This window comes from Mauremys reevesii, linkage group 19, assembly GCF_016161935.1.
Source record: "Mauremys reevesii isolate NIE-2019 linkage group 19, ASM1616193v1, whole genome shotgun sequence".
NCBI classification, from domain to species: Eukaryota; Metazoa; Chordata; order Testudines; family Geoemydidae; genus Mauremys; species Mauremys reevesii.
Genome location: NC_052641.1, coordinates 10,299,150 through 10,322,345, shown reverse-complemented (window position 1 = coordinate 10,322,345; position 23,196 = coordinate 10,299,150). Strand labels below are relative to the sequence as shown.

The 23,196-nt window shown below is 48.0% G+C and overlaps 1 protein-coding gene and 1 long non-coding RNA gene across 8 annotated transcripts in view; one reads left to right on the top strand and one right to left on the bottom strand.

The window, feature by feature from the left end:
* ASTN2 (astrotactin 2) overlaps positions 1–23,196 on the top strand; it is a 622,345-nt gene that overhangs the window by 535,581 nt on the left and 63,568 nt on the right. For all 7 annotated transcript variants that reach the window (XM_039506369.1, XM_039506367.1, XM_039506370.1 and 4 more), the window contains one exon: positions 18,945–19,086. In XM_039506369.1, the coding sequence (XP_039362303.1) occupies positions 18,945–19,086 (142 nt within the window). The remainder of the gene's footprint in view (positions 1–18,944; positions 19,087–23,196) is intronic.
* On the bottom strand, positions 18,943–22,941 carry LOC120386725. Its single transcript, XR_005589879.1, has 3 exons — positions 22,752–22,941; positions 19,778–19,954; positions 18,943–19,078 (listed from the first exon to the last, which is right to left on the bottom strand). It is a non-coding gene; the product is annotated as an uncharacterized LOC120386725 (long non-coding RNA).

Genomic DNA, 23,196 nt, shown 5'->3' with positions numbered 1-23,196 from the left:
AGACAATGTCTGACCCCATTCACTGTGAAGATCTGACCTCCCAGGCTCCAGCCAGCTTACAAAACTTGTCTGGCCAGTGCTGGGGGCCATCCGCCCAGAAGGACTATAAAGAGCTAAAAAAGACACTCTCTGTCCAGAAGTCAGGGCACTTGTGGCTGAGGAGCTGAGGCAGCCATGGGGATATCTGAAAAGCTTAGGCTTCCTTCAGGGGGGAGTCAGGAGAGCTGGTCAGGAATTTTTCTTCAAAACGTTGGTTGGCAAATGCCAGCTCTTCAGAACTGAACCTTTTCACGGAAACGCCTCGGTTCCAGTGACACTCTTCTCATGGAAGGTTTCTTGGGTCCAGGATGGAATTTGTGGTCAAACAGAGGGAGGCCCCAGGAAAGCCGCTATCCCTTATTCAGAGCACGCGGACCATGCACATGCCACGTGAGTGCCTGAGCCACCAGCCTATTGAGTTGACTGAGCAATTGCTGCTTTTGGAGTCGTTCCGCTTTGTATAAATATTAAAATAGTCACTGGGCTGGAGAGCAAGAGAAGGATTTGGCAGCCTGGTGGTTGGGCCCTCCCCTGCAGTGCGGGGGACCTGCTCTGAATCCAGCTGACTAGTGGCTATTCTGGGACGATGTTCTCTCCCTACTTTTTTTTCCTCAAAAAATTTGAAAGCTCTCGTTTTTATTCCAACGTAGAACAAAACCAAATGTTGAAACATCAACATCTTTTGTGAAGGAGAATTCTTATTTTCTGCCCTAATGGTAAGCCTCTCGATAAGAGAGACATGCATATAGGCTGCTTCTCGTTTTGAAATCCTGTTTCCCTTACGCCTTGTTTTATGTCTACTGTTCAGACGTTTAGAAGGTTGTTGGGGTTACTCTAGTCACCGACTTCGGAAGGAATGAACTGCAGGTACTGGACAGCTGGGCCTGCTGCGTAAACACGGTGGATGCCCAGGGTCCATCTAAGAGTGGGAGAAATCACTGCTTCTACCCTGAAGAGGTCATGTCTAAGCCATGCAGTTTATAGCCTAACACCTCCAGGGGTGCACTCAGAGAGACCAGAGAATGGCCAGAGCTGCTGCTAGCCCTGTAACCTTGATAGTGTCCACATGACAAAATCCATTGGCAGAAAGACCAAAGAAGAAATACGCTCTGTGACCCATATCGATGGTGCCTCCAAGCCAGTGCATAGGCTGGGTGTGTGTCAAGAAGCATGCAGTGTCTCTGCCCATGCTGATCCTGTTCTGTGGTTATGCAGAGGACTTCAGAACCAGTTTGGATACCTTGCCCTCACACTAACATGCCTGCCCTTTGATTCTCTGTAATGACCAATAACAGCTAAATGCCTGGCAGGCATGTGGCATGTATGCCTGGATTCCTTCCTCTGGTACACAATAGACTCATAGGACTGGAAGGGATCTCGAGAGGTCATCTAGTCCAGTCCCCTGCACTCATGGCAGGACTAAGTTTTGTCTAGCCCATCCCTGACAGGTGTCAGCTAAGTGTAGCTAAGCCCATCCCCACTTCCATCGCACCTCTATGGGTCTGCCCCCATCTGTGTCCCAAGGACAGACCCTTGCTCTGGCCAGCTTGCTGGGCAGCAAGTGGACAAAGCAGCTCTGCTGATGCCATACAGTGGCATTCCTCCTCTCTCCAAAGAGTAGGCAGGGGAAATTCCAACTCCCTTAATGAGACTGTCTATTTATTACAAAGGAGATTGCAGGAATCTGGAAAGGAAACAATTCCCCAGCCTGGCTAGCTCACACCTCACTGAGCCAGGCTGCCTTTGGTAGCAGAGCACATGTCAGAGCGATCAGAAGTGCTGCTGTGGAGTCATGGCTATTTTCTTTTTCTCCTTTTCTGTTCTTTTTTACTATGTAAAGCTATAAACTGTATGGGTTAGGTATGAATTAGAACCTTATAAAACGTGTTTACTCATTCTGTAACTCAAAGCGGGGATTAAGCAGTAGGAAAAACTGAGCGGGAGAATTTTCCAAACTGAAAAGTTTTACAGCTTTCATTGTGGACTGGGGAGAGAGGAATTTATTTATTTATTTATTTATTTCAGATAAAAAGAAGAGGGTGGGGATGGGCGCGGGGGAGATAACAGATGGATGAAGAAAGAGACTCATGGGTAGCGAAATTAGCTCACACAGTCTAAACCCCCAACGGTCCCCTCTCCCCACCGATGGCTTCCAAAAGGGCCTTCTCCCTGCAGTGCACAAAGCTCCTAAACAGGGCCTGCTTTTCTCATCTCCTTGAAGGCATCTTTTATGGGGAAAACAGAATCATGTAGATCCGTGGCAGCTCAAGGGGAGAGGTGGGGGAGTGGAATGACAAGAGCGAGGGAAGACGCGGCCATGCTGAGCGTCCCGTGGAAGGGCTGGGGGTGGTGGGGAGCGAAGGACATGGATGTAGTTGTGGTATTATAGCCTACGTTCGTTTACAGCCAAAGCACTGGGGAATAACTGGAACTGGCACGGGGGATGGACAAGATGGTCAGTTCCCATGCAGTGTTGCGTGACTCCCTGACAAGGAGCAAGGTGCATGTAACCTGGACCCTTCCCAGCTCTCATTTTCTCCTCTGCTTGAACACAACTTTCTTTCCTGCTCTCTGGGGCTCTGCCACCTTTCACCTCCTTCTCCCTTGTCCGTGAATCACTCCCGCTCTGTGGAATGGTGATCCTCGCGCTATTACTAAGCCTGACTCACCCTTCCCCTCCACACGTTATTTCCACAGACCTCGGAGGGTTTTTTCTTTCTTGCCTTTTTAATTTTTTCGCTCTGCTTTACGAACTTTTTCCAGGAGATAGGACTGGGGGAGAGAGAGAGTGGGCTCATTTGGGTAGTTTTCCCTCCTGCTAAATGTCAGCATCCTACGCTTGGTGTCTGGGGTTGGGGGAGGTTTACAGGACTGCCAGGGGTTTTATTTCAGGCTTTGCTGGGAGCCAAGGGATTTGGGCTGGGGGAGACTCTCCCTATGCTTTTGACAAAGCCCCAGCCATCAAGCAGTGGTTGGATTCCATAGAAGGGAAGGAAGTGATGACATCCTGTGCCAGCTCAGAGGCTTTCACCGCCAGGCACATGCTCCCTCATCATCATTGGTCTCGGAGCAGCTGTGGAATCCATTCCCCAGTTGGCTTAACCCCCGCTCTGCTTGCTCTGGGAATCTCTCTCCCCTCCCCTCCCTTCTCTAAGTGGTGAGATATTACTTGACTGCTGGCTACGACCCATCTCCATATGACAGTGCAGCCGTCTGAGAGTGTGGCTGGTGTTACTAGATTCTGAGCACTCACGGAGGACTTCAGTGACTCAGCCAGAGGTTAGGGGTCTATTACAGGAGTGCCTGGGCGAGATTCTGTGGCCTGCGATGTGCAGGCGATCAGACAAGATCAGTGATTTTCAAACGGTGGTCTGCAAACCCCTAGGGTTCCTCAGACTATGTCTAAGGGGTCCTTGAAAGGTTGTCATTACCATAGAACGATGGTTTTCAACCTATGGGGTCCGCAGACTATGTCTAAACTTTTCAAAGGGTCCTACACCTACATTTGAAAATTTTTAGCGGTCCACAAATGAAAAAAGGTTGAAAAACACTAGACTAGGTGATCATTATGGTCCCTTCTGGCCTTGAAGTCTATGATTCTATGAGAAATCTAGGAGTCAAACAACTCAGACATATCATCACGTGAATGTCATCAGTACCTTCCTCGCTCAGGTGAAACAGACTCCCAGGAAGTATTACATAGAGGGACCGCCATCCTCAGAGCTGTCCCCTCTGAAAATAGACTCTCCTGCTGCAGTCACTCAGGATGCCATTGATTTGCCTTGGTGGCCAAAGCTGCGTGATCTGAGATTCAGAGCCGGGGACATTCCCACCTCTGCCAATGTTCTGCCATGTGATAATGTTGCTTGCTTCAATCCCCACATCTGTAAAATGGGGTTAATGCTACTTATGAGCAGGGCATGATGGCAGATAACATAGACTGGACTTGGAACCAGGAGATATGGGCTCTAATCCCAGCTGTATAGCTGACCTGCTATGTAGTGTTGGACAAGTCATTTTTCTGTTCCCCTCTCACCTTTTGTCTGTCTTCTCTATTTAGATTAAAGGCTCTAAGAACTGGGGCTGCCTCTTACACTCATAGACATAGAGTTTAAGGCCAGAAGAGATCACCAGGTCATCTAGTCTGACCTCCTGCATATCACAAGCCACCCAACATCACCCAACGCCCACACACTAAACCCAACAACCATGTGTATATAGCACAACGGGACTCAGGTCTTGCCTGGGGCCTCTACACGCTGTCACAATATAAATAATAACAATCTTTGTGAAGTGCTTTGAAATCTTTGGATGACAAATGCCATATCAATGCCAAGTATTATCTCTAAGTGAGTAAGTGCTCAAGATTCAACATGGCAGGTCTATTCCAGTGGAAATAGTAATGGAACAGAGAACGTCCTGATACAGTCAATGGCAAGGAGAGGATAAGACATGGAAGAACTTCAATCTGAAGAGAGATTGAAAATGTTGAACTTGTTCTCCATAGAAAGGAGCCAAATGAGAGAGGAGATGAAAGAGATGGACAAAATGAATGATCTAGAGAAGATAGATCAGACTCTTCAATTAATCCTTTGTCATGGCACAAGAACTAGGAGACTGTCAATGAAATTGTAAGGCAACAAATTGAGACCTGATATGGGGAAATCCTTTTCCAAACACTGCACAATTAGCCTGTGAAACTCATTGCTTGAGTTAAAGTTGAGCACGTGCTTAAGTGCATTGGTGGATCAGAGCCAGAGTATGCAACACCTTGCAGAATCAGTCCCTATTATAAAAAAGTTTTTTCTAGCCACCTTGCTTAGGAGAAACAAAGGGGAAACAATGCCCTGGTTAACACATTGTTTAATGCAAAACTCTGAAAGCCTCAGAGAGCCCAGAGTCTTGGCAAATAGGGCTGGCTGGACATCAAGAATTCCTTTTTGCAAAAAACGCTGTGGTTCTGGCGTTTGGGTTCGTTCCGCGTCACCCCGAAACTGAGACCTTTCAAAAATGTTCCTGAAAAATAGAGAGTGGAGCCCCATCCCATAATAGCCCGTTGGCTATGGCACTCACCTGCAATGTGGAAGACCCAGGTTCACATTCCTTTTCTGTCCAATCCAGAGCAGACAAAAAAAAATGTTTTGCTGGGAAAATCTTGACCAGATCAATGAGTTAATTTGCTTGAGGCTGTTGCCATGAAGACGTTAGACGAACCTTTCTGCTAGTAAAATGGCAGACACAGCTGTCTCAGAAGAGCCAATTTATAATTCTCTATGGTGCCGGTCATCAGAGGTGCTTATTCTTCTGATGTTGTCTTCTGCTCTTTATACAACATATATAGTACGAAGGAACCACATGAGCATGTTGGGGTTCAGATAGCCGTGTTTATGAACTACATACAACATGGAAGGCCTAGCTGCATATGCATACAACATTGCAGTTCTGGCAGCCTTCTGGTGGCTTGTGAAACATAGAAGACAGTGAGGGCCGCTAGAGGGCTCACCAACTATTTAAAAGGATATTACTCAACCCCCGTACATTACAGCTGGGTTTCATGGAAGAGATGCATATGGCATGTGTACTTGGAATGGTCTAAAGGAACCTGCCAGTTTTGGTATGGGATGCAGGACAGACATTGCTGGAATGGAGAACTACACTCATCACACCAGAAATGGAAGTGGGGCAGTTGGCCATTACACTAGGTTTGAAATAAACTCATCCTCATACAGAGTTCCAGCTCCAGCCTTCATTCGACCCAGTAATTCATTAAAATTAATCAAAATTATAAAAGAACGAATCGCTTTGATCACCATTAGAGCTGATTTGAAATCTTGGTTATGAACTGACCCTAATTGCAAACATAGCCGTCATTCAAGAACTGATCTCCATCCTTGCAGTTGTATTCACAAAGGGCTTGAATGGGTGATTTCCAGCCTGTGAGTTCTTTGTGATCTCTCTGCTTCTGCTATGCAATATGTGTTGTCATGGCATAGGTAGTTGGTCTCCTAAGTCACATGGCATGGCTTCTTCTCCCTGATTGGATGACTGAAAATTTGTAAACAGGAGAATAACAAATGATATACTTCCTGGTATGAATTTTCAGATGAAAAACATCTGTGATAAAATGTTCAGGATTCAACAATATTTTCTCAAATTCTCCAGTTGTCAGGATACTCACTAACTGTTGCCTTGGTTCTGCAAACACATACTCACCTGAGTAACTGTATGCATGTGAGTACTTCCATTGAGTTTAATAGAATGGCTCACATAAGTAAATTAAACATGTGTAAAGGTTTGCAAGATCAGGATCAATAATTCCCCAGGAATAATAGTGAAGCAACTCCTCACTTTTATTTATGACAATGTTCTTTAAATTCCTTTTTTTTCCAAATCACTCATCGGTCTGTAATAACCAGTATGGCACCCTTATTCCAAATCACTCACAGCCAGGGTGCAGATCATCAGAGGTTGTAAATTGATATAGCTCCATTGGCTTCAGTAGAGCAAGAACAGTTCATACCAGCTGCAGATCTTCCGCCCAGATTTTCAGGTGTTCAAGACCCCAGTAGGAGGCCAGATGTTCCAAAGAGCTCTGTTCCCATTGAGGTAACTGAATAAGGGCCAGATTTTCAAAAGTGCTGATAATCCAGCCCTAGTTGTGCGGAAAATTCTGGTCTATGACATTATCACTAGCACACTGCAGAAATCAGCGTCTGACAATATCACCTGGCTGTATTCAGAATAAAATTGTGCTGGACAAAGAGTTGCTGCTTTCAGTTGGTCACTACTGACAGTAGTGAACCTGGATGCATGATTAGTCCAAGCCACTCTCTGGCACTGAGCCATGAAGTGTAGGAAGGGGCCAGGAGGAGGGGAAGGCAACTCTGATGCTATAGAACTAATTTTCTGATCTTGCAGAGCTACAAAAGGTCCATTTACCCAAAAAGTGCAAAGAGAAATGAAGCAGAGAGCAGGGGATTGCTTTTTTGGCATCAGTTTACAGTGATTTGATTTGACAAATTACCCAGGGCAATCGTGTTTTTAGAGATTAATTATACACTCTGCGTTTCATTCTAGGAAATGCTTCCCTCCACCCCCACCCCCCTTCTATCTTGGGATTTGAGGCCAGGGTGCATGTCTAGAGGGGAGGATTTTTTTAAAAGCTAAGGATTCGATGCTGCATTGACTTGCACCCAATCAGTGAGTTCCCACAGGGTGGTAAGTCGATGAGAATTTGGCATTTAAGAGCTGGGCGTAAGAGGGTGCGATCATTAGAGTTGAAAATGAGGGACTGGCAGCGCAACGTTTGGCAGGCTCTCTCTTGCTCCCTCGTTGAATCAAAAGCCCCACTTTCATTCTGCAGTACAGATGGTGTGTTAGACCCAGTGGTGGAATTCAACCAGGGCTGGCTTCCATCCACTAGGCTTCCTCCTAGTTCAAGAAGGATCCCTGGTTCCCCTGGGTGAAAGCTGGTCCGCTCTGCATTTGGACACCCACCAACCAACCGGAACCGCCCAACACCCTGGATAGACAGAGCTAAGTTGTATGGGGCTATGCTTGGGTCCATGAGAGCAAGGGTCTGAACCACGCATGGGGACAAACCCACCTGAACAGATTTGTGACCCTTTGTGAGCAATTTTATCATGAACGTCTCACAAGACTTTAAGCTCCTGGAGGTAGGGACTATCTCTTTGTTATAGGTTTGTACAGAGCCTTACTGCATGGGGCAGTGGTCTCTAGGTGTCACTTCACGAAAAATAATAATGAGGTGGATGCTTCTCTTAGTAGCAGACTGTCAAGGCCTGAACTCTTCAAGTCCGGGAGCAAGAGGACATCTTGTACTACCCACATAGCAACTGGCTTCACGAGGCTCACTAGGGATCGTTTCATTAAAGAAGGAGAAGGAGGGAAGTTTGCAGATGACACTAAAATGGGGGGAGAGATAGTTATGCTGGAGGGTAGGGAGAAGGTCCAGAGAGACCTAGACAAATTGGAGGACTGGGCCAAAAGAAGTCTGATGGGTTCAACAAGGACAAGTGCAGAGTCCTGCACTTAGGATGGAAGAATCCCCTGCACTGCTACAGGCTGGGGACTGACTAGCTAAGCGGCAGTTCTGCAGAAAAGGACCTGGGGATTACAGTGGATGAGAAGCTGGATATGAGTTGGCAGTGTGCCCTTGTTGCCAAGAAGGCCAACAGCATATTGGGCTGCATTAGTAGGAGCATTGCCAGCAGATCAAGGGAAGTGATTATTCCCCTCTATTTGGCACGGGTGAGGCCACATCTGAAGTATTGTGTCCAGTTTGGGTCCCTCACTTCAGACAGGATGTGGACAAATTGGAGAGAGTCCCGCGGAGGGCAACAAAAATGATTAGGAGGCTGGGGCACATGACATATAAGGAGAGGCTGAGGGAATTGGGCTTATTTAGTCTGCAGAAGAGAAGAATGAGGGGGGATTTGATAGCTGCTTTCAACTACCTGAAGAGGGGTTCCAAAGAGGTTGGAGCTCGGCTGTTTTCAGTGGTGGCAGATGACAGAACAAGGAGCAATGGTCTCAAGTTGCAGTGGGGGAGGTCTAGGCAGGATATTAGGAAACACTATTTCACTAGGAGGATGGTGAAGCATTGGAATGGGTTATCTAGGGAGGTGGTGGAATCTCCTTCCTTAGAGGTTTTTAAGGTCCGGCTTGACAAAGCCCTGGCTGGGATGATTTAGTTGGGGATTGGTCCTGCTTTGAGCGGGGGATTGGACTAGACACCTCCTGAGGTCTCTTCCAATTCTAATCTTCTCTGATTCTGTGAATGAGCCTTAAAGAACAACCTATTTGGAAACCCCAACCAACCCCTAATGAAAGCTAGGGCCCAGATCCTCAAAAGTATTGAGATGCCCAACTCCTGTTGAAATCAATGGGAATTAGGTGCCTAAATACCTTTTTGAGGATCTGAGCCAAGTGATCAGAAGAACCAGCTCTGACAGCCTCTGCATGCTGCGGGTGAGCCTGGAGAGACATTCCCAGGCTGGGGTGACAGGGCTAAGTGCATTATCTCCCATCTCACCCCACGCCACGCCACGCCACGCCACGCCACGTTGTAGATGGTGTCTTTTGCAGTTTGCACTGTGTGGCAGGGCAGGGGTAAAACCCCTTGACTGCCCTGCTAATATGCTGGCTAAGCCCTGCTTTCAGGCAGAGAGGCCAGGGCAGAGGCTCAAAGCAGCAGCAGGGAGCCCAGCTGCGGGCCCTAACGAGGGCTGGCTCACTGCAATAGACTGAGCTAAGCAGCGACAGCTGGGCTGAAGGCTGGGAGGGCTATAAAAGCCCTGAACCAAACTCAGTCAGGAGGCTAGTCTGGGAGGGGACGGGAGGCTATAGCTCTGTTTCCTCACCACAAGAAGGAGCCTCACGGGCCAAGAGACCCTGGAGCAGGTTGGAAAGAGGATGACAGTTGGGGGATAAAGGGGAGTGCACGGTGGCACTGTAAAATAAAGCACAAGGGTGAAACACCAGGAGACGGCGGGAGGACTCTTATTTTACCAGCCTGGGCACAGGGTGAGAAGGCAGAAACCTGTGTGGACCCTGTGACACACAGGCCAAGCGGGCTGGGTGCACATTTTGTCTGGATGCTGGTTTCTTGGAGGACAGGGATAGTAACGCTGGCGGCAGGGTGGGCTGGGTCACAAATGCCAATGTCCAGCTTACGGCTGTTTTCCAGAAGGCCTTTGCTACAGCTATCAGGTTCTGCTGTGACGAGCAGTGTCCGGAGGGCATAGATAGAGGGAATCCTAAGACACACACAAGCCTTTGGAAGTGTGCCATTTAAATCAAAGGGATTCATTAGTCATGCACCCTGTGTTCCTGATGAGGAGCAGTGTGTGCTGGGCGTTGCAGCCCCTTCAGCTGAGAAAGCTGCTATTGATTCCAGTCAGCACTCCACCCTGCAATGTGGTGTGGGGTCTGTAGCCACTGTCTCTTAGACTTGGAAGGCTCTGACAGAGCCATCCTAGGGTTTTTTACTACTCTAGACACACTGGGAAATGTTCTTGTCATTTTAGCCATTCACAACTGCCAAGTGCAGTCACTTGAGGGCCTGGAAGACTCCAGCGGCTGGAAAAAACATGGAGCCTTTTGTTGTTATTCATGTATTGGCGTAACAGCGGCACATAGGCTCTGTGTTGTTCTGTGTTTGTGCAGCACCTTTGCATTGGGGTCTTCCTCTCTTTCTGCAGCTCCTAGGTGCTACAGAAGTAATAATTAATATAATGATACACACACAGTAAGAGACAGTCCCTCCCCCAAAGAGCTTATGGTCTAACTAGACAAGACAAAGAATGGGAGAAAGGAAGTGCTATTCTCCCCATTTAACCAATGGGGAACTGAGGCATAGAAAGATTAAATGACTTGTCCAAAGGCATGGTCTTAATTAGCTTCCACGTTCCACCCTAGAAGTGGCTGCATCACAGGTGTAGGTTAGGTGATTCCCGTGTGTATAGTGTGCAAAGCACTTGGAGATATTCCAGGACATAAGGAGCTTTTCGTAGACTCCAGGCTCTTCGGGGCAGGGGCCCAGTCTTCCTGTGTTTGGCAATGGGGACTAGCCCATTGTGGGCATTGCTGGAATATAAAGAAGAGTTAATCTATTTTTTTTTTTTTGTGAATCCCTTTGTGCACCATGGCAAGAGAGGTGAGGTGGAAGGAGGGTTCTGACCTCCAGTCTCAATGAGTGAGGACCCCATTTGATTGGCATGATCAATTGGTTGGACCTTGTACATCAGAGTAGCTTCACTGACTGAAGTGTCAGCACATTGATTTACCCCGCTGAGGATCTAGCCGAGCCTCTTCAAGAGATACCTCCCCTCACATGGGGGGTCTGATCTGAAAGCCCATTGAACTGAGGTCCAGCCTGGCTCCCGAAGGACAGCCCTGGGCCTGACCTCAGCATCTATCGCTCCAAACAGACCAGGGCAAATCCCATGCTCCCAAACTTGCTGTCCTCTCTTTGCCCCAGCGCCTTGAGGACGGACCCTGGCGGGAGGAGAGGATGCAAGGAGAACCCAGAAAAACGTGAGGCATTTAGAGGCCTCGCTGCATCAGGTGTTTCTTGCAATCAGAAAACAAAACCAGGCAGAAGCCATGCAAGTGCGGCCTCCCTTCCCCTCTGCTCCCATTGGCGCCGCTCCGGAGGGCACTGTCGGGGACGGAAGTCCCAGCAGGGCCCCACCTGCCATCTCTGGGCACCGTCATTGGTGCCCGTTTGGGCTTCTGACATTCTGTTCCGTTTCCCTTTCCTGGAAAACGGAGAGGGAACTGGGAGCTGCTGCACAGGCATGTGCCTGTTCCCCATTACAGCTCCACCGAGGCTGTAACGTGAGAGCCTCTGTGCCCTGCCCACACGGTTATTTATTTATCCATACAGACTTTCCCCTTGTTTTCATTAAGTTAGGCAGAAAAGGTTAATCTTCCTTCTGCTGAAGCTTCAAACCTAACCAAACTAAATAAAAGATGATTTTTAAGGACTTTTTTTTTCTTGTCTTTCCCCCTCCCCTCACCCCCAAGCACCAGATTGAGTTGAGGTCTCAGTCAGAGATGGCACAAGAATAAATTAAAAACAGGTTGAAAGAAAAAGGCAGAAAGAAAGAGAAAAAGAAAACCACACTCAGAGGAGAGTGACTGGGAAGGGGTTGGTTTAGTCTAGGCCAGTAAACCAGCTGTCAGGCCTGAGTGACAAATGGACATCTGAGAGTTCTCCTCCTCCTCCTCCTTTCTAGGAATTGCAGCAGACGGTTCTTATAGTGGCTCCACTCCCTCTTGTTCATCTCCCTCCTTTGCCGCCAGGCCACGTTGGGTCTGTCTGCGCCAGAAAGAAGAACCACGGCGCCCAGGGTTGAACCTTTGTGCACCCGCAAAGGAGCCGGGCTGAGTCATCCTCTCCCCATGTTTTACGTGCTGCAGTTCTCTCAGTGACGTGGTTCTGAGCCCAGAAGGGAATCTGGCTAAACGGTCAGGAGTTCCCTGTGGCAAAAAGGCTTCCACATTCTTCTCCCTAAGGAGTCTCATGGCTTGATTCTCCGCTCTCTTCATTTGGCTCTGCCCAGCCAAGGAAGTCCTGTTGACGTCAGTGAATCTCCTTGTGATTTACACAGCTGTCAGGGAGCGGAGAATTAGGCCATCAATGCTGGTTATAGTTCATACCAGGACGTGTGACTCGTAGCCTGCTTGCTGCTAGGCTAAGAGACCATGGGTTCGAGTCTCCAAACAGGATGCTGAGTCTGGTACAGGGTGGGGTAATGGCCTGCAGATGAAGCATTAAACAGAGTTCCCCTCTAAGGACTGGCCAGGTGGGCGTTAGAGAGTCTGGGGCACTTTCAGAAAGATAACTCTGGTGGCCTACGCAGCCTTCCCTCTTGCACTAAACAGACCCTGTAATCTCAGGGTGGGGGGGCGAGTAAGTTATTGCTGACCTGGTGCTTTGATGCTGTGTTCACAAGCCATTCTTGGGAGAGGAGGTTCTAATGAGGAGCCCTGTCCTAGGCACTGCTAGGAGCAAAGCCACTGGGGAACCTTTTGTTACCACCACAGATCTTGGACCAGGGAATAAGAGAGGCTTGTGGAGGCTCACAAACCTGAGCTGAATACCCCACGGCCCACTCCCACCCCTACATACGCCATCTATTTTGCTTTGAGTTTTATGAGTTAGTGCAAACTGACCCCTGGGGGTCACGAAGGGCGGTCTATGAACAGAACCTAAATAGGTTTGTCAAATCCTTGAATGGCCAAGTTTCACGTAGCTCTGACTAGCAGTGGGTACAATAATAAAGGATCCTGTAAAGGAGCTTTGAAATGTACTCCAAGGCAGAGACGTGCTCGTGCATGAGCCATCGTGCAAAAGTCACCCCAGGGAACTGGATATTTATACAGCTGTGACTTTAAGCTGAAAATTGCTAGATAGGTTGACCTTTAGGTAGCCTATGGGGTAGCCAATTTTCCCTCGAGCTGTATTGCCCTGGGGCCATACTTGCTCCACACCTGCTCCACTCGGGAACCATAGGCATTGGCTTCCTGGCTACTACCTATACTTAAAGGCTCCTGACCTGAGATTGTAGCTCCTCCACTAGCATCTACCTAGATATTTCAATCACAACCTTTTTGCTTCTGTTACATTGTAGCAATGTTCGGGGCAGAGCAAGGAGGGAGAAAAGTTCACCAGAAGCTCAGGTTTGACCACAAAGCACCTTCTCACTTTAGGGGGTCTATTGCAAGGGTTTGGGCTTAACCTAAATTGACACCACCTTGGCAAAAGTCTCTAGCTGCATTTCCTCCCGTGCAGGGGGACTAGCAGACAACTCACAAATATAGGCTGGCCTTGTGCACTCCAGGGCAAAATGGGACCAAATTCTGTGGCAACAACCCCTAAATTTCATGGCAACATTCATTGTTATTAGACACCAAAAATATGGTAAAAGAACATTATTAAGCCTGCATAGTCCAAGCACTCAAAAGTTAGGAGATGCCAAAAGTAAGGTTGCCTGGGCCACTTTAATTCAGCCCCCTTGAGCTCATGCAGTAGGATGCAGACTTTAAGTTATATGCTAACTTTTTCCACAGCACCCCTGCCTCAGTCAGTGCACAGATTGGGCTCCTCATCCGGCACCCACCTCCAGTTCAGCCTGGCCCAGCTCTTTCTCCTAGTGTCTTTGCCCAGCCAGACCCAGTTCTTCCCCCTGCACATTGGCTCCTTATCGGGTCTGTTTCCCTCTCTTCCCTTCCTTTGCCCCAGCCCAAATGGTTAAAATCTGGCAAAGTTATAAGCAAACTGAAAACAGGATCTTAGAATGGGAAGAGTCGAGCGACCTTAGTAATAGGAGGGCCTACCAGCCCTGCCTATTATACTACCATTAAACAGCTTTCATTCCAACTCCACCCCCATCCCTATGCAAACACACAGCTATGGGTCAGTGCGATAAACTTTGTCAATGGTTATTTTCAGAATGGTTATTTCTGAGGACGGGGTTTTTGCTTTCCTGGTGGCCTTGCTCCGTGGGCTGGGTCTTGGTCCCACAATGTTGTCCCTGCAGGTTGGGCCTCTGCGTGTGTCCCATGGAAGCAGGGGAGCTTGCAGCCTGCCTGAGCAGCTCACGTGCCAGCTCTCTTGACCTTGCTTATCATTTCTCTAGACAGATTATGCTTCTGGCTCACCCCCCTCCTTGCCCAACCTTTGTGGAACAGTGCAGGATGAATTCACTGGGATCTAGATAACTAGCCATGGTGGAAAAAGCTGGAGAGAATGGGATGCAGTGAATGAGTCCCAGCAGACAGAAAACAAAATGTCAGATGTCTGGTTCTAGCAAAATGGTGACTTCTACCAGATAAAGGCTAAATTCTGCAGCATCTTGAAAAAAAGCCATACGCTATTGTAGCATGGCGACGACTCACTGCCACGGCACCTCCTGCTGGTCGTTCAGGGAATTAGCTTTTTCAGCCTTGGAGCGCCCTCTACTGGCCAGTATCCCGCGTGCCTCAGGCCCCCATGTCCCTCCCAGACTCTGGTGCCCCTTTATCTTGGGTGCTGCCCCCTGGCAGTACCTCCACTCTCTGGGTCTCCCCACCCTAGGGAACCCCCAACCCTCTATCCCCACCTCACCTCTGAGCTACTGCCAGTCACCATCTAGCCCCTACTCACTGGGGCAGACTGCAGTCTATACCAATCATCATCAGCAAGGGGAGTTTGGACCTGCTGCCTTTGCCTACCCTGGGCTGCACCTCTGCAACCCCAGTACCCTTCCTGGCCTGCAGCCCGGGGGTTTTCCAGCCTGGAGCTCCCCAGTTCCCTTGACCTTTCCCTCTAAGTACCCTGCTGAGCTCCCAAGCAGCCAGGCCCGTCTCTCTCTCCACATCTAGAGAGAGACTACCTGAGTTCCTGGCCCACAGCCTTTTATAGGGCCAGCTGTGGCCTAATTGGGTCCACAGGGCAGGTCACATCAGGCCACACCTCTCAGAGTTATTGTTCTAGGCTTTCTGCAGACATCACGCCATCGATTTATATTTGGTCAAGGTTATTTCTGTAACCTTAAGCACGAGTGTGATAGAGGCTATAGCAACGATTGAGCCAGGGTTCTCCAGCGCTACAGCTGTAAGTTGCTATAGCTTGAGCTAAAACTCTGTAAGTAGTACTGCTAATTATTCCTCTTTGGTGGATTGCCAGAGATGGGGTCTGCACACGCTCGCCAGCAGGTTACATTAGAGAAATGTTTTGTTTTAAATGAAAGCAGAGATTCCGAAACTCAATTCTCCAGCAAAGGGATATTCCATGGCAAATTCTGTGGCTATGGAATACACAAGACTTTTGTCTAGGGTAGCTTTTCCCAGAGCATCCTGGCTTCTGATCAACACAGTTCTTATGTAACAGTTTATCTGCCAACTTGAGGCAGGTTTTCATGTTCCTGCACTAGATTGGGTCTCAGGAGACCTTGATTCAATATGTGGGTTTGCTACAAATACATCTCTCCGTGCCTCAGTTCCCCCAGTATATCTGGGGCACATTAATGCTCCCCTGCCCCACAGGGGTGTTGTGGTGGTAAATTCATTAATGTTTTCAAGGAACTCACATATTGCAGTGGTGGGGTCCAGAGGAGTAACTAGACAGATGGGTCAGATTTTCAAAAGTGCTCAGCGCCTGATGTTCTGGGCTCTTTAGAAATACCCAGGTGTGTATTTTGGTGACTGTGGTGGTGCTGTGCTGGTCTCAAATCCTCCCCACAGTGCCTGTTGGAGCTGTGTTAGACTCCTGGCTCTAACTGCATCAGAACCCAGGCCATCCACTGGCTTGCCCGGGCCACCTCTTAGGGCTGGCAGTGGAAGTGCCAGGACTTCGGAATCCCCTGCAGAGGGCCTGTAATAAAGTGAACGCAGCGGCCTGGAAAGGGGTAAGAGATCCCTGCCTATCACATGGATGGGTGGGGTATATAAGGAAGAGGCAGCTTGGTTGAAGGAGGAAGGGTGTGTTCTCTTTCTCTCTTGTGGCTTGAAGTAGGGAAGAAGCCGTTGGGGGGGGATTGTAACCAGCATTTTCAATTGACATGTTCTGTTTTGTTAGGTTTGTGCCCATTGTTCAAAGGCCCTTAAAAAGGACTCGGGCATGGAGTTTGCTTCCCTTCCCTTGCTGGTGAAAGAGCCCACCAGCCTTTGGAGCACTAAAGCACGTGTACGCTCTGCCCATCACTTGCATTTGTTAACTCTCATTTTGAGTGCAGGTGCTTCCACAAATCGCTGGCTAGACATAGCTGTATTTGCCTAAAACTCTGCAACTGCAACTGCAAAAGAACATCTAGCCAGATAACGAGCGACTATTGTTTTAAGTCAGGAGAGCGTTGGCTGTGCAGCAAGCAGTGATAATCTCTCTTGTGCCCAAACATTTTGTAGTCTGGTATAAAAGGCATTTGCACTAGACTCACTATAACGTGTCACCTCAACCGCAAACACCATCTGGTTATCCTCAAGTGACCTGCGACCCTGTATTCAGAATGGAAACCTTCAAGACAGCAGCAGCAATTCCAGACAGCAAAGCAGTAATGGTGGAAGGTCAGTTTGTATCTGAACTATAGTGGTAACCATGCCCGTACGCTTGGGTGCATTGTGTCTGTTCAAAGGTACAAGGCGTCCGGTCTCAAAGAACAAGGTCTAAGTTAAGCAGTCATGGAAACACAATTGAGTGAGGTGGGCAAAAGATCATGAGCAGTAACATAGGAATGGCCAGACGGAACCAGACGTGTGGTCCTTCTACTTCTGTATCCTGCCTTTGGCATCACCTCATGCCAGATGCTTTAGAGGAAGTCAAAAGAACCCCACAGAAGACAGATGTGGGCTAATCTGCCCCCCACGTTAAGTCTCTTCCTGATCTCTAATAGTTAAAGATTGATTTAAGCCCTGAAGGATGCGGTTTAATATCCCTCCCAAAATTGCATAAGAATTAACTATTCTTTCTGTAGATTTTCTTATCCATATAAATGACTGACCTCTTTTTGAACCTTGGTAAATTCTTGGCCTTAATACCATCCTATTGCAATGAATTCTACCGTCTGGTTATGTATTGTGTGAAAAGGGCCGGAAGTTAAGGTTGGAACCAAGGGCCAATCAAGTCAAAGCTGAGTTTGTTTTTTGTTTTTAAATCTGCCCATAAACCCAGAGAGTTTAAGTGACTTGCCCAAGGTCACACAGGAAGTCCATGGCAGAGCCAGCAATTGAACACAGATCTTCTGAGTCCCAGTCCTGTGCTCTATCCAAAACTTTCTTCTCAATCAAACTTCCTCAAAATTTGGTTCAGGCCCATCTCTAGTAGCAATGTTAAAATATGGAGAGCATTAATGGCTCTGCCTGAAAAATGGTTTGGAAAGAACAAATCATACCGAGAGCCTGGGCCTGAGTGGTGCATTAAGATGAATAATTAAGAGTTGGATTCCTTTAGGAAAGGAAGGGATTTATTGCTGCTCTTCTCTCCCGTCAAGGGGGACATTTGTTATTGAACTGTGTAATTTGTGACAAGACACAATTTTTTGTGTGTGCTATCTGGGTAATCAGCCTGCGGGAATTATACATTCCGGGCTGATTACACCAATGTGTTGCTTTTCACATTAAATACCAAGAGTTTGAAATTTATGTTCCATTTCTGTGGTCCTCAATCAGATTTACTTTCAGTTAAAAAACGCAAAGACAGAAATATGGTAAGAACAGAATTCTCCACTGAGATATGCCATAAAACCTTGGCACCTTCATACAAGGTTCCCTGGCACAAGCGGGAATGAAGGGTCTGATCCTTCGCACCACTGTAACTCAGCTAATTTCAATGGAATTACTCCCGGTGGACACCAAGAGCATCAGGCCAGTTGGGTCTGATTTTCCACTGCTTGGCCTGTGAGCTGTCAGTTACACCAGTGGAAAATGTATACAAAATGCAGCAAAATCCAACTAGTAACTCACGTTGCGCTGGTATACGTAGGGGAAAGCAGTGGGGAGTCAGGCCCTAGAAGTGTAATTCAAGGGACACTGTCAACTTAAATTGGGTCATGTTGTAAAAGCTGAGTGGTGTAGTAGTAAAAATAAGCTTGTATAAAACCTAAGACTTACAAAAATGTCCCTGCATTATTATTATTTGTTATTATTTTAAATGATCATTAAATCGATCGCTTTAAAAGAAACAGTCATCTCCCTGCGGTGTTTGAATTGCAAGAGCTGCAGCATTTGGAACCGGACGGGGAGACGGTCTGTGAATGGGAAGTCATTGCTTTTTGTTGTCCACACAGCCTGAGAGAAAAAGGCAACAAAGAGCATAACCATGGCAAGGAAATTGCATTTCTAAAATTTCCTTCAACGCTGGTCAGCTAAGGTGTTAGTAGTAGCCAAGGTGAAGAAACCTGCTTGACTGTGACAGGTGCTTTTTTTTAAAAAAAGTGGTAATGTCACTTTAAAAACCGAATCGGAAGTCAGAGATTTTTGAGGTGGAAAAGACCGACCAAAGCACTGAGTCCGTTTTCTTCCAAAGAAGAAGGTATTGCCCCATTAGAGGATGTAGATTCAGGGTTCAACATTTGCAGGGTCATCCCTGGCGTGAATCTGCGTGTTGCCTATATGCTCTATGCTCATATTGCCCAGTCCAACCTGTGAGTCAACTCGGTCTGGATTTGCCTCGCTGTGTATGAGCCCTGCAGTGGGCTTGTATGCGCTGATGGCCCTGCGCTGTGTATGGGCAATATACCCTATAGGAGCCCATGGTGCAGCTCCTTCCTGTCTGATTGCCTGCAGGCCTGTGCTGTATATGGAAAGGGGAAGGCTCAGGGCACAATGAATGCCAGGGTTGGAGATTGAGCATAGAGTTGCTTAGCTTTATTAATCTTGCCCTTCTTCTCTTTGGTCTTCAGGAGAATCCTTGAGCTTTGCTGATGATTTGCTCTCCGGACTCGGAACTTCCTGCGTGGCAGCTGGCAGGAGCCATGGAGAGGTCCCAGAAACCAGCCTTTATTCGGTCATTTTCAAATGCCTGGAACCAGATGGCCTGTACAAGTAAGAAAGTGATGGATGTAGGATGGGGTGGGGAGGAGGGTGGAGAGATAGCATGTAATGCAGTTATTGTTTAATGTTTTTATTGCAGTAGTGCCTAGAGGGCTGTACCGAGACACTGCACCGTTGTGGTTGGTGCTGTGCAAAGGGGTTTGTTTGGTGCATGTGTCTTGGACTGTGCGTTAGGAGCCGAGACAGGCCCAGATCATGAAACTGAGATCCAGTTGTCCAGCACTGGAGAGACTGGGGCTGTTTGGATCTGGGGTTTGGTTCAGTTCCATCAATGGGTACTCGCAGCTCTCCGATATCATGTGCATGACGGGATATGATCTGCCTCACTCTGATGAACTGAGCCAGCATCAGGGAGATTGGAATCTGACCCTAATGGGAGTTCCTCAGAGGCAGCAGGTGGGTTTGAGTCCTTGCCAGATTCTCCCCTCTCCATTTCCCCACTTAGCAGGCAGAGCAACCAGAGGCGGTATTCTGAACGTTACAGCATAGCGTAGAGTCCTCAGTATGTTAGGCAGTGTGCAAACATGCCGTGAGGGACACACTCTGCCTTGAAGAGTTTCCGATCCAAGTAGACAAAGGAAGTGTCATTGTCCACATATTTACAGAGGGGGGAATGAGGCTCTGAAGGATGCAGTGACCTGTCCAAGGTCACAAAGGCCCAATTCCCATGCCTGTGCTTTACCTGCAAGACCACCCTTCCTCGCGTCTGTGCTTCCCATGCGCTGCATCCCCCGCGTGGCTCAGTCGGTGGACAAGGGACAGGGAGAGGTAGGAGAGCAAAGGTAAAAAAAGAGAGAGAGAGACAGAAAAAGAGTTGAGAGAAAGAGAAAAACACACCCGGGCCTTAACGTCAGAGCGGCTGTAATAATTAAAACACATTTTGTAGTGAGTAATGAAACTTTTTATGGGACCACAAAGGCAGTTAAATTCAGAGCTGGCAAATGGACTGTCAGCGAGAACTTTTTAAGATCTTGATTAATACTTTCCCTTCACCTCCCCCTCCGCCCTCTCTCCCCCACCCCATTAAGTATGTTGACAACCTCCGTAGAGGGAAGCGCTTTTACTGCACAACTCTGGTGCTGGGCCACATCTGGGAGCAGGCTCCAAATGGTGCTTGCCACTGAATAACTGTGACTGTTTCCTTGTTAAAATATATATAGGTATGTGATGTAATTATTATTATCGCTGGGAATCGGGCTGCTCTGAGCAGATGCCAGGAGGACTCTGGAACGGAGCTGGCTAATGAGTTGCCTCCAGTAAAATCCCGTCACTTGCGAGCTATTGGCAACTTGGTCCTTGGTTGTCAGAAGGGATGAGCAATGCTATTGGCCTTCCAGTCTCTGGGGAGGCGAGTCTTGAGGTTAAACATTGGGCTGGGAGTCAGGAGAAGTGGGTACTGGGGCCAGCTCTGTCACAGACTCCCTGTACGACCTGCCAAGGCACCTCTGTGACTCAGTTTCCCCATTTGCAAAATGATCCTTGCCTGCCTTCCAGAGGGCTGCATGGCTTAATTCACCAGTGTTTGTAAAGGGCTTGGGGATTCTCAGGTCGAAGGTGCAGAGCTTTACCATATGTCCAAAGGCATGTAGGCAAAGTGTTATCCTCTCCTTGGGCCAAAGGCCCCTCTCGGCTGCACAGCACTGTGTCCCATAGCAATGGAGGTGGGGAGAGGTGGTCCTCAATTAGCAAGCAGCCTCCAGCGTCCCTGCTAACTACTCTCAAGTAGAACTAGTGGGCATTAGGGAGTGTGTGGCTGGGTGCATTTGGGGAGCTGCTGCTCTGTGCAGTCTGCCTCCAGGGGAAGTAGGCCAATCCTACGTGACAGCCTGTTGTATACAGTGATGCAGCAGCCTTCTGTACTAACAGCCTGAGCCACCTCCCGTTGCAGTCACTGGGAGTCTTTCCACTGACAACATGGGCTTTGGATCCAGCCCTCTGTCTCCTCTCTTCATGCCTGTCAAAGGCAGGTTGGAAGGCAGCTGAACTGGGAGAGCTAGCAGATGTTCTGGGAGTGGGAGGCACTATAGAGAATGGCCAGCCCCATGCATCTGGCTAAGGATCTGTGGGGCTTGGCATCCATTCCCCAGGGGATCCCAGAGTGCTACGTGTCCACCAGCACATACACACAGATGCTAGCATCTATGCACACACACTGGTCCATACACACGTATATGGCGGCTGATACATGTATACATCTGAACATACACATTCACACACTGGTACATCCATACATCAGTACGCACACACACCTGGCCGTAAACATACATGTTCACACACACACACACACACACACACACACACACTCTGTAATCCTAAGGACTATTCTTGCAAACATCCTTACAGCTGTGACACAAAACGCAGAAAGTCAGGGCAGTGACCTGTGAGGCAAAGGCTCCATTCTGAACCCAAGCAGACAAAACTAAAACAAAACCGTGGGCACAAGGCTGGGTTTTAAATTGAGTTTCTTCTCCTTGTTTCGCTTGTTTTGGTTTTTGGGGAAAATTCTCTTTCTTGGAAGACTCTAAAATGGGCAAAATCCAGTTTGCAGCAATTCAGTCGGGAGCTGAGATTTATTTCAGCCTGTCCGGTGAATACACACGCACTGTGCTTTTAAAAGGCAAACCCTTTTGCCCTCTGGACAGTTGGAGGGCATCATCTAAAAAGAGATGATCACGCAAGGCTGATCAAATCCGTAAATGTGGATCTGACTTCCTGTGCATTTGGCTTTTCCTTTCAAATCACCTAAAGCAATTAGGCAACACTATTGACCAATCGCTCAGCGCATTTCCGTCCTTAGATCAAAGCCAGGATTCAGTTTTTTTAAGAAAAACAAAAATCTTCAAACAAACAAGCTAATTGATTTTTCTGTTTTTGAGGTTTCTGTAATTTGAACAAATAAACTAACAAAAGCAGAACTAATTATTACGTCTTGCTTCATTTTCAGTTTGATGAGAACAAGTTGCCTTCCAGCCTGGGCTGTTCTGCCTGTAAAACATTAGGATTGTTACACCAATCCTACAGCCTGAGAGCGTATCAGGGAAGAGTAGATACAATACACACGTGCCTGCCTGTAAACACATGGACACATGCAAGTGTGCCACAGACAGATACATGCATGTACACACAAATCCCTACTGAAAACATGTGAACGCCCACTTCAGAATACACAACGGTATTGATTGTGGCTGTTTCTGGAGAATACAGTATTTGGTGTATGCCCCTTAAAAAAAAAAAAGAGATAGAGAGAGAGATGAACTAAATATCCTGCTGGTAAAATGTGCCATGAGCAAGAATTCCTCTCCCCATAGAAGACAGAACTTAGGCAACTCCATGCCTGGTCCGGAGCCACCTCCATGTCTGCTCCTGAGACAACCAGCAAGGGGGGTAATTAGTGCCAGTTGTACTGATGGTTTTGTGAGAGTGGCTGAGACCCGTAGCTCATTGCACCCCGGCCATTAAATGGGAAGGACTGTCCATTGCATCTGACCAAAGGCAAAGATCAGCCTAAAGGTGAAAGGGTCCATCACCCAACCCCAGAGCTCCACCAGCTTCCTTCATTCCCCTCTCCTCCTAAATGGGACTTGTTGGGTTATCTCCTTTTGCCCACCGCAACCTCCCTACCCCTGCAACCAACCTCCCCCGTCTCATCTCCTTACCTAGCTGCTCTCCGAGCACTTAGGACGCCAGTTTACTGAGCTGTAAAAGCCGTCCGCATCCAAGTGCTGTACCTGATCGGCTGCTGGAGAGCGGGGTTGCCAGCCCAGCGTGTTTATTTCAAAGCACTTGGGGAGAAGCCACCAGCTGGGGGCCAAAGAGGGAGATTTTGGAAAAGGAGATGAAACCCCTTCTGGCTCTTCTATAGATCGGCTCTGCGAAAGCAGGAGCAGCACCAGCCGCTTTTCCCTCCACCAGAGATACTATAATTATAGATTAGATTAAATCCCAATGTTTCTCTTTATTTACATTCCTGACCTAGCCTATTCATTTCCGGTGTTTGTGCCAAGAATCAGCACAAAATTTACTGGAAACAATATGGAAGTCATCAGGAACCCCTCCAGAGCCTCTTCCTTGGAGCGGGTCCTTCTGCCGAGAAGGAGCCTC